Source organism: Orbicella faveolata, unplaced genomic scaffold (assembly GCF_042242905.1).
Source record: "Orbicella faveolata isolate gen_17 unplaced genomic scaffold, um_ofav_v1 contig_3, whole genome shotgun sequence".
NCBI lineage: Eukaryota > Metazoa > Cnidaria > Anthozoa > Scleractinia > Merulinidae > Orbicella > Orbicella faveolata.
Window position 1 is genome coordinate 10,799,515 of NW_028301558.1, and position 11,957 is coordinate 10,811,471.

At 38.3% G+C, this 11,957-nt stretch overlaps 1 protein-coding gene across 1 annotated transcript; it reads right to left on the bottom strand.

The window, feature by feature from the left end:
* Window positions 1-9,326: 9,326 nt before the first annotated feature.
* Window positions 9,327-11,702, bottom strand: LOC110058560 (uncharacterized). The gene is made up of 3 exons (XM_020765210.2): window positions 10,989-11,702; window positions 10,759-10,780; window positions 9,327-10,486 (listed from the first exon to the last, which is right to left on the bottom strand). The coding sequence occupies exons 1-3, from the start codon at window positions 11,328-11,330 to the stop codon at window positions 10,044-10,046; spliced, it is 807 nt and encodes a 268-aa protein (XP_020620869.2). The 5' UTR covers window positions 11,331-11,702; the 3' UTR covers window positions 9,327-10,043.
* Between the last annotated feature and the right edge of the window lie 255 nt (window positions 11,703-11,957).

Consider the following 11,957-nt stretch of genomic DNA (forward strand, 5'->3'; position numbering starts at 1 on the left):
GTATGAGTTTGAATCCCGTTCAGACCTGGAGTTTTCTTCAGGCTTTAATTCGCGGCTGCCTAAGTTGTATACAAAACAGTGATGATCATTGATGTCTTTAAATGTTTCTCCACGGGTTAAATATATGATCTTTCTGGTATTCGTTTTCTTCTTTTCATCATCTACGGGTATATTATGAACTCCCAACATGACCAGCTCCCAGCTGGCGTGGTATACACTGTACCTCAGTTGGTAGAGCACTGCACCGGTATCACAGAGGTCATAGGTTCGAATCCCGGTAAGTCTAACTGAAGATTCTTTAGGCTTTATTTTCATAGCCTCTGAAGTATAGTACCCACCTGTGATGATAATTCATGTCTTTACATCCGTCTTTCTCCACAGTTCAAATACATGATCTTTCTTGTATTAACTTACATCCTTCTCCATCTACGGGTATATTACGAACTCCCAACGTGACCTTCTCTCAGCTCTGAGCCTGGTGTAATAGCTCAATTAATAGAGCACAGCACCGGTATCGCAGAGTTCATGGGTTTTAATCCCGGTCAAGCCTGAAGTTTTTTCAAGCTTTAATTTCACAGCTGTTTAAGTTGTGTACACAACTGCGATGATCATTCCTGTCTACACAGTTCAAATATATGATCTTTCGAATACTCACTGGTAAGAGACATTATTTACATGAAAACTAATGGCTTAAATGGTTAAACAAAGTTTTCAAGATCAACTCATGTACGTCATATTCCAAGCATCAATGTGAAATTCAAAGTCAATAACAAACGATTCAATAAATTTTTATACCTTAACCAGAATATGTGGTTACTTTTCGACGTTAGCACGCGGTATGCGGGCTATTTCGGTTGTAGTCGCCGACACATCCGTCAAATTTAGACCAAATCGCGAGTGACAGTCATTACTATGATTTGTTGATATGTTATTCATGAGGTGAAAAGGAATTTCCCCATAATTTAAATAGAGAACTAAATGCCCCAGAAAAATCACTTTTGTAATCTCCTCTACACAGCACATCGTCGGAATACCAACTGAACTATGGAGCGCCATACATTGGGAACCGGTCAATTTATTAAGTTCATTTCACATTTTATTTGGTTGAATTTAGTAACCGATGCCCTTATTTTTGGTTGAGAAGATTGATATCACGTAGCAATCCTTTCAAACAAATCAAGAGAAATCGGTTTCTTCTAAACAACAAGGAGCCACCCACCCACCTTACCAACCAACCAACCAACCAACCAACTAAGCAACCAACTAATCAACCATGGCCAACCAACCATGAAGCGAACCAACCAACGAAACAACCGAAAACAGGTTGATTAAACAGTCTTTGATTCTTGTTATGAAAGATATTCCCTATGAAGAAAGAGTAGAGCGAGATCGTTTATCGGAGTTGCATTGTTCCAGACACCAAAACGACCTTGAGAAGTCGCCGTCAGTGGAAGAACACGATCATACCTATTGCTATATATATGGGTAATTGACCAAGGATGAGGTCAAGATGGCTGCAAACGAACGAGACCATGCAATATCCAGCGATGTTGCCCGAAAGAGCCTGGTCAATAAGAGAATTACCATATGGCTTAGGTAAAACTTTTCTTGCTTTCTTGCGAGAAATAGCGTGTAATCCTGAAAGGGAAAGATAGCGGTAACCTGCCCACTCGGAAAGCCAATCACAGCGCAGGATTTGGTTAGAAATGCGTTATACATCTAAATCTGTGTTTTACTTTTTTACCAACTAACGAGAAGTATTAATGTAAAATGCCTAAATCAAATGCAAAAAATATCATCAAAAGCACATTGCCAAGAGCACCAAAGATTACCACCCAGCGGAGTCCTGTCATAAACTTTGTTAACTCCCAAAGCATCAAATGAAGCAATGGCTTTGTAATCTTATTGCCAACTTGCACGAACTCGAGATCGTCTGGAGATCGTCTGCGGTGATGTCCTTCAAGAGTTCATTTAACTAAAATTGAATGTTGCCATACACCTGTACCATTACCCTAGCCTTACCTCTGATAGGAAGTATACCTCAGGGGAGTTTTCCTGCGTGATCATTTGGCAATTATACCGTGAATCGATCTGTAAAAACAAGGAAAGATACTTGCAACTCTCGACTCGCGACTTCCTCACTGCCTGCTCGAATTGCTGACCCTCGATTCATTCTTGTGCCATAGAAATAAAGAGGACAACCTTCCTGCAGACAACTTGATACCCGTGGGTACCCTTTTGTTAAAGTCCAAAGATTCCCAAGCGTTCAAGTAAAAACGATTTTCTTCTGTAATTACAGTCGAAAAAGAACCCGAAATTACATCAATGCTGATCTTTTTTCTAATTTCTAAAGGGCTCAAGAATGAATACAATCATGATACTTCATTCACTTTTAATTAATGAGGAGTTAGAAAAATCAGTCATAGAGATCACTTAGCCTTTTTCGACTCATTTAGGTAACGTTTGAGGCTGCTACCAAGCAGGTCTCCAATGCTAATACTTGACTGCAAGAGAGGAAGAAGAATAAGAGTGTTAATCCCCCATATAGTCCCTACTGTTCCCAGATAATCATTCTCAACGTACTTTTATAGAAAAGGTTCCCACTTCCTCTCTTCTTTCTCTTGCTGACTTCTTTGTGAGAATTCGTATCATGACAGGTTCAAAAGTTATTCGTTTTAGAGAGTTGACATACGATAATTTTTTGTGCACGAAATACATCCGGCGCAATCCTCACGGTTCATTTTGGTTAGAGTCCAAAAATGTATTACAAGTAGTCAGAAACAAAGCCTTCAATTTCCTAGTGTCGTGATTCCCCTGAAAAGTCTCGCGCGTTTGGCCTTTTATTTTGTCAGTTTTGGGAGGATTCAACAGTTTGATAAATGTTTGTGAAACTATCTATAGCAAGGAAACTAAAGAAAACTCACTGAAGTGCTGCACTACAGTGTGGGCTTAAAGGTTCCCGTCGCCACATTACTCACAAGCACTCTAACACTTTGGAACCTGGCTACATCAACTAATTACCAATAATAGACTACAAGTAAGGCGCTGTGTGATACTAGAAAATGCCTGTTGCCAACATGGGACTTGGGGTATTGTCAGTTTAACACAGCTTTCAGTTTTGTGCCACATTAATTAGTCAAGGACGTTTCCTGTAGTCTTAATCTTTAGTGTAAGAAACCAGAGGCCGCGGGGCAAGAAGAGATGAATCCAAGTAGCAGGATGACGAGAGAACATGGCATTGTTTCCGGCCTCTTCTTTCCTATCCACCACTTAAACAAACTATTTGAATAAACCTAAATTTCGCCGCTCAATCTGTAGTAAAACCTATGATTATTCCGATGTGTATTGCGCAACTAAAAAATATCAGTCTGTCGCTTTCGAAGATTTTCAGCTATCTCGCAGGGCAGATGACATGATCAAACATTCTCTCAGTTTTATTCGGCCAAGCGCTGAGGAAATGGCAGTTTTTTTTTTACAGTTTCTTTTCTGTAGCAAAGTTAGTTTTTCTAAATAATTAACTTGGGAGATGGAAATTTTTTCGGGAATGTCATTTCACGCGTAATCAAAACATCAGGAGTCTGCAGGTGGGAATTTTTGCGTTTGAAAATGACACTAAGGAATCGAAATGTTAAAAGCGCTAAGGTCGACACGCATACAGAAGAAACTAAGATAACAGAGAGGACATCAGTAAGGCATATCCTTTACCCCCTCCCCCCACCTTTAAAGATGTAGCGAGTAAAGGTGAACTGTTTTTCACACCCGTCAGTAACAATAATGATGTTTCGTAATTGTTAATGAGCTAAATAAAACGTAGAACTAAAAATCATGATTTCAACAAATGAATCTACACTAAAATTGAAAACAATTAGGAATTACAAGTTAGGAAACGTTTCATAGAAACACTTAGAAAGGCTACTACAATTGTTGGGTAATACCGCTGTCTTATGTAAGATTCCATCCGACTGGTAGAGTATATATATTTTTGACGAGGGTGAGTGGAAATATGGTTATACAGCGTCTTTAGTCTTTGATACATCTTCTTATTCGAAACACAAACTAAAGAGAAAATGGTGGAACAAAATAGTAAAAATCAAAGCTAATTTAGATCAGATATCGAAATACTTTCACGGTCATGATTTCCTTTGTTTAAATTTGATAAATTACTAATGAGTTTGAAAAATGTAATTGCCATGGACAAGTCCGTGGTGGTTGTTTTGATCCTTTCTTAAAGGCTCCAGGTTTTGAACTATTCTATATGACGATCTATGACTGTAGATAGTCATATAAAGCACACATCGATTCGAAACATTTTTGTTATTGCGGCCCTGCTCAAATTAACCTCAAGAAATGCGAGAGATCACCAGTAATACCAGGCATCAATGTCAACCTCAAAGCCAATAACAAAAAATTCGATCGTTGTTTTTATACCTTCAACAGTAAAATAATGTTAATGTTCGACATGAGACGGTGTGATGCAGGTTATGTCAGCTGTACTCGCTGACATATCTGGCCATTCTTAGGTGACAAACCGAACCAGTTTGATAAAGGTAAACGCAGCACTGCATATTTTGTAGATAAAGCCGAATCTCATGATGCATGGGCATCTGTGATGACATTTACTTTGCTTGCTCCTATTTACATACTTTGTGTTGTTTCTATGTGCGGAGTTTCCTAGCAACTCGTAGGGTAGTTTTTATTTTATATACTATCCAAGTTTCATTGCGTAATTTAGACGCATCTTGACGTGAACAAGGCCAATCGTACTGATAATATTCCAAATACGAAAATCCCCCTTGTAACAACATTGCAGTCCTCCTCGATGCTTGGAAGTGTCCTGTTCATCTCAGTATCCAATTACAGATTGGGTGCGAACCCCCTACATGAGCTTTTTACTGTCTTGTGGCAAACATACATGTAGATATGTTTAGGAAATATGTTTCAAGAAAGCAAGCCCCAAAAAACAGTGTTGCTTGTTGTGATATTGAACTTAACACACTTCAAGCCAACTGAAACCTTTCAATACACTCATTTTTCCTCTAGTCACCCGCCGGGTGTCAAAAAAGGATTCGTGAAGGGAGAAGCTTTTAGACTTTTACGCACTAACTCTTCAAGAACAATATTTGAAGAGAACATTATTAAATTCAAATCACGTCTCCTTGCTAGAGGTTATCCAAAAAACTGATTGAGATACTCCTATCAGGTATCAAATTCACAGAAAGGGCATCAGCGCTACAACAAAAATAAGAAAGCCGAAAAGATATCTTGCCTTTTGTAACACAATATCAACCGTCAGTGCCTAATCTCAAACATGTTTTAATGCAAAAATGGCACTTGATACAAAACCAGCCTTCTCTACGGCAAATTTTCAAAGAGCCACCACTCATATCTTTAAAAAGAGGGAAATCCCTTAAAGACATACTCGTAAGAGCGAAATTATAAAGGGGTCAAAGATTACGCACATGGTTCAAAAGTTTCCATTGTTAGAAGTCGTGTAGGCCTGTGATTCCGTGCTACTTCCTACTACATAATTGAACAACAACTGTTGTGGTAATTCTCTAACCATTTTTAGCTAAAATGGTGTAAAATTGGGAAACTTGAGACTATGGCGATTTATATCACTACAAAAGTAAGCAAGATAAATATTGCAATATTAGCTAACATTGATTTATTGTGAGGGATTCTATAAATATTTTTGAAGTTTATGGAGAGACTTTGCTAACTTTAGATTTTATAACTTGAGTCAAATAAAATCGCTTTAAGTCGCCTTAAATCGCCTTAATTCGCCTTAAGTTGCCTTAAGTTGCCTTAAGTCGCCTTAAATTGCCTTAAATCGCCTAAAGTCGCCATGTTTCTTTTTTGCCAATTTTGCTTAAGTCGCCTAAGTCGCCTTAAATCGCCCAAAGTCGCCTTAAGTTACGGCGACTTAAGGTCCCAGAGTAGGCCTTTGCAGAGGGACAATACATATGCAAAAACGTTTAGACTAGCTATAAAAGATACATATGAGCCGTGCCACCAGCAAGATGGTCGTCCAAAACATTTACTTCTGATCAGCTTTCTTTCTAGTCCGAAGTAAATGAAACAACAACACCACACTGAAGAGCACAAAAGATTCCCCTGACGAAATACAACTTAGACATCAACACGCTACTGATATACGTGTGACCTACTGATCCTCGGAAAAAGCTAAAACAAACGCTAGACGCAATCTGACTTCATCCTTGCAAAACGTTTTACATCAGAACAATATACATTTGAATTTTAGTCATTCTGTTTGCTCCTAGAATGATAAGTTTTACACAATCTTCATTCAGGGTTTATTTAAACTTGACAAAGCTGAATTGAGGAAGCGAAACTAAGATGTTGTCTCGCATTTTTTGTTGTTCATTTTTAACTTTAAAAGTTGAAATGTACGAAATCGTTACAAGTATGTAGGTCATTTAAATTTGTACTCGAAAAGTGAACTTTCCTTGTGATTCTTTTTTAAATACATATTCCAGATCATCAAGCACCTTATTGATAAGTCTTGAAGGGAAGCGACACAGGAATAACGTCATAAACTGATTTAGACAAAATGGTAAACAACAGTCACGATGATGATTTCCCGGCTGGTCTATATATTATTCATGACGTTAAAAGGAATTTCCCCATAATTTAAACTTAGAACTAAACTCCTCAGAGAAATCACTTTTAGAGAGCGCCTTTACACAGCGGGGCGTCGGAATGATTAAAACCAGTACCAGGACTTTAAAGTTAGACAGTAGAAAAAAGCTGCCGTAAAACGTTTGACATACAATAGTTAACTTCCTCCACCCCCCCGCCCATTAAGTCAAACCTGGTATTTAGGTCGTGTTCCATTGAAAAACACTCCGCTTTTAGTCCCTCATCAAACTGGATTGATAGGCTTTATTTGTAGAATAAATGACGTGAAATGCGGAAATACATCTGAAATGAAGATGTTACCCCAGAGGCTGTAATCGTAACGTGAGCAATTGCAAATTAAACCCGAAAAAGAGTTCGGGGTTTCAAAGGATTCCAAGAGTAGAGCCGCAGAGCTATACCAACTGAGCTATGAAGAGCCATACATTGGGGCATGACAATTTGTCATGATTATTTCACTTCATGGTCTATTTGGATGACATTTTGTAACGGAACCCCATGGCAACTATTTTTGGCTGTATAGATTGATAAAATTGATAAAATCTAAAATCTGTACATGTGAAATAAATCTACCTAAATATACCTTTAAATGAGCGTATACTCTTCTACAATGCAACCATAAAGCCCCTTTTTCTGTATGGCGGAGCAGTCTTGAGTATAACATCTAAAGCAAATATCAGACGAGTCTTTCGACTGCAAAAGAGAGCGGCCAGGGTAATATTGGATGTTAAAACAGCAAGGGATGAACGAACTGTTGACTTATTTAACAAGTTGGACTGGTTACCCTTCTACGAAGAAATCAATGTTAATAAGCTATGCCTTATCTTTAAATGTCTACATGGTCAATGCCCAGAGTACATATCTAGGAAGTTGATACGTGTGAGTGACATATCGGTAATATCCTTGCGTTATAGTCACATCACGCTACGATGCTCTAAGAGCAACAGAGCGACAGAAGGAGGAAAAACTTTTGCTTCTACATCAACTTCACTATGGAATTCCCTACCTCCTAACATAAGATCCTGTGATAGCATTAATGTTTTTAAAGAGAAATACGTCAAGCTTATAAAGAAGGGGTATGCAAATATTGAACATTTCACAATTTCTTAGTGTCCTCTAACTCTTTGTATCGCATGCACCAACAAGATTTTAGTCCATTTTATTGATGTTAGTAATTTTACCCGTTTTATACTTATTATTATTCACAGTTAGATATTTTTAAAATCATTGTGATTTATATTTTAATTGTTTAAGGGAGGGCCACGAGTTTATCAGTCAATGACTGTAAAATGTTTTTACCCTCATTAAATAAAGTTACTTACTTACTTACTTACTTACTAACCGAATTCAATTTCTTCTTAAGAAACAAACCAACCAACCAACCAACCAACCAACCAACCAAATAAACAACCAATCAACCAGATAAGAGGGTCTCAATATGGCACAACATTGCACAACATGGCACAACATACTTCAACATGGCACAACGCGGCACAACATGGAACAGCATAGCACAACACGGCACAACATGGCACAACATAGCACAATATGGCAAAACATGGGAGAAACGTCCAGGACAATTTTTGTCTGAAAGTAATTAACAGGAGTGAGAGTAATTAAAAACAATTAAATGTGGAGAGAATAGCGATAATAAAGCGGAGAAAATGAGTTTTGTAATATATAGATTTAGGCCAGCCTAAAAGCGTAGCTCCTGGGCCGGGTTGTTCAAAGCCCGATTGAGCTAACCCAGAAAAAGGGAGAATTTTGATTTGAGTTTTGTAACTTTGCGGTGAGGTTTCTGTATATTGTTTGGCCTTCTGTTTTGAGTTTTAATAATCACCATATACACAAAACAAAACAGCAAAAAACATTTGTATAGAAGAAAAAGTTATAATTCGATAAACTTTAATCCTGGGTTAGCGTAAACCGGCTTCCGAACAATCCTGCCCTGTTTCCAACAAGCTAACCCAATATGAGCCCGCGATCCAATCGATAACCAGCACTTGGTCAGCGGTCAACTTCAAAAAACACGTGACCTCGAGGAGCTGTAAACTTGAGCCCGCGATATGGTCACGTGATACTGGTCAGCAGATACCTTGTTTTGACAGGTGTCAATTGATCATAACATGGATTTCCACTATCAAGGAAGTACACGGTAAACCAAGACTGCATGTCTCTGTCAACCTATTATTTGGAGTATGGCCGCCATGTTGGACAACTCCGCCGCCGCCGCCGTCGTCGTCGTGCGTACGTGCCCACGAGCAATACCGCTAGCCACGTTAACCATGAGAAAATCAACTCATGGGTTTCCTTTTCCTTCCTATATGAGTATGGGGCTCCGCGATAAAAGCATGTCTTATCAAGACAAAACATGCCTATTTAATTTTAAATGAATTGCATTTCGTAATAAAAAAATCGAATTTTATGAATTTTGATTTCAGTACACCCGTCAAGTTTATCGAGAGTCTCGAGGTGTAATATTCTTAAGACAAAGTGTCGTTTTATAGTCCAAAGAAGCGTTCCCAATGATTGGACAACGTAACCATCTTTTGTGTGTTTAATGCAAGGAGTAAACAGCTTGCAAAGGGGATAACGGAAGCAAAATGTTCGTTGGCAATTACAAAGTGATAATGATAACCAATGAAATTAAAAACTAAAGCTAAAATAGAAACGTTTCAAACAAAAACTTTATTCGTTCCGTTGTACTTGACATAACGATGTTATGAGTGCAAATGGGAAGTGGTGAGATGCAGTTTTTATTCTCGTCAAAGCACTTACCATTGACATCATCGAGATCCCTTCGAAAACGCAAAAAGGCGGCCACTAGTTTGTCAACAACCGCACACTATTACGCTACTCGCTATCTACAGCAGAGTAGATAGTGAGTAGCGCAGTCAGTCAAAGAACGGCATTCGCGATAGAACGCTAGTAGATTTATACTAAAACTCGATAGGAACGCTTACATGAATAAGATTTTTTAAACAAAATGCTCTGTTCTCACTACTGTGTGTTTTGATCTTACTTTCACCTATCAATTACTTCGAGATTTTAAGAAACAAAATAGATCAGATCAATGGTCACTTACTACTTTATTGCGGGAGGTAGTCTTGCAAACCTACAAGTCTTCAAATCTTTAGTTCTGCAATTGTGCAGGTCTAAAACCAGCATTTATCCCTTTATACCAACATACCTAAATACAGGTTTGATGAAACTAATAATTACCAGGCAACTACTAATACTACAATAACCAGATATGAATTTCTCTAGTAGACTGCATTACAGTTTATGGCTACAGAATCCTCTAGGTCATCTTCTTTTGTGCAACTGGGAGAAAACTAGAGCTATACAATATCGATTGTTATATCGTTTCGCACTGAAAACCATATCTAATCAGTGTAACGAGCGTAAACATCACAACATGTGTGCCCATCATTGTCCTGTTCCGATTTGTCCAGAAAATCGCTGAGATACCAAATTCTGTACACGTCTCCAGCAGCCACCCTCAGGGGAGGGGAGAGCCCATCAAAGACCAGCTCTGACGAATTGGCATTGTTACCAGGCAGCCCATAAACCTGGTTCTTGTAATTCTGTGGAAAAATCACTTCGTTTGTTGCATTTGTGACGATTGTTGCAATAGTGGATAACTGCTTGCAACCCCAGTGACTTCCGTAAGGGACGTTTCTGTAGTCGCACGTGATAAAACCTGAAATGTGCACGAGCTTCAAGGATATAACAGTTCCATGTGACGTAATAGTGAATTTCCCGTACGAGTCATTTTTTGCTCCAAAACAGACCCCACCCTTGTTCAGCCTAACCCAGGTAGAAGCACCTACAAATTAAATAAATATTAGCGGCATTCCATTTTAATACACTAGAAACTTCTGTCCTTCTAGGCACTTATCTCTGGTCTCTTTAGTACAAAGACAACACGAATATTGCTGCACTTCTAGTGGAGTCAAACTTCTCCCTCCCGTTTTCTTGTTGGGTACCCCGGCTAACAATTGGCTAATAATGTCCGGCTTTTCTTCCTTCTGCGAGTTTTTTTCATCCCCATAATAGCAAGCGCCTTTACTGCTTTACTGAATGTTACGTTGAGTTTACCTTTCTCGATGATCTCTGTGTCCTGTCAAAGATAAAAAGTTGTAAAACCGTTATTGGATTTTTACAGTAAGTAGCAAGTTTTTTTTTCTCCCTATGAAGACTATAAACAAACCAACCTTAAGTGAAATGTGACCGAAGACAATATTTCCTTGTCATTTTAATACGCAAATGAAGGAAATCTGTTTTAGCTCAAGAAAAATATGGATGGAAATCAAATTAAAATACATTACCTTTAAAAACATTGAGAAAATAACACCGTGCTGATCATTTAAATCCCTGAATTCCGCGTCGAGAGGAGAGATAATGTGTTTGTTCAATTCACAAGTTCCTTTGTTGTTATTCTCTGAAAACACCTCGAAGTTTGTAGAAGTACACCACGTGTTTCTCAGGCATGAATGACTGCAGGACATCAAACTCGGCGACTCGAAGCTTTTCACAACATGGCCCATTAGTCGCTTGTTCTCCAGTGTCTTGAAGTATGCCGAACGGGAAAGGTCATTGCCAGTATCGAAAATAGCGACATTTATAACACATTGTAGGAGGAAAAAGAGCAGAAGGTTTTTAACCTCCATCTTTCGCAGAAGTAGATGACCGAATACAACGTTCTATGAAGCTTTAATTTAACGTTGAGAACTTTTAAGCCTTCGACAATGGTCCTTCCAGGCGGTTATCAACCGTTTGCTTTTACCTCATTAAGGAGGAATCAAGAGTTAACTTAGTGAGTGTAAAGAGACGAAATACATAATAGTTTTACTATGGTTAATGGTGTACATTCAAAAGACAACACTTGTCCAATCGTTTGCATGGTCAGGTAAAAGCTAATCAAGAGAAAACGTTAATTAAAAGTTACCTGACAGTTCTTCTAAGAAAATCCGTTTTTTGGCAGGAAAAATCTGTCTTCCAGAACCTTTTAGAGCTTTATTTGACGTCACTTTTAAAGTGAGCAAAAAAACAAAACAAAAAAACCCCGATAGCATCAATTGATTAATACCTTTTTCACAAGCAGTTTTATTCTAATACCTTTTAGGGTGACATCTTGCAACTATCTTAACATTTTTGTGTCGTTTTAGACGGACAAGAACTGTCAATATCAGGCATTCGATTTTAAAACTACTCGACTCTTGTCAAACTGGGCGATGCCTGTTGTTTTAAAAATACTCTACGACAGATCCAGAAAAGTTAAGTTGCAATGTTTTTTG

Excerpts from the sequence above, each read along its gene's own strand:
- LOC110058560 (XM_020765210.2), bottom strand. The coding sequence starts at position 11,330 with ATGGAGGTTAAAAACCTTCTGCTCTTTTTCCTCCTACAATGTGTTATA. Across the intron at positions 10,781-10,988 it reads TTTTCTCAATGTTTTTAAAG|GACACAGAGATCATCGAGAA; the intron begins GTAATGTATTTT and ends TATCTTTGACAG. Across the intron at positions 10,487-10,758 it reads CACAGAGATCATCGAGAAAG|GTGCTTCTACCTGGGTTAGG; the intron begins GTAAACTCAACG and ends TTTAATTTGTAG.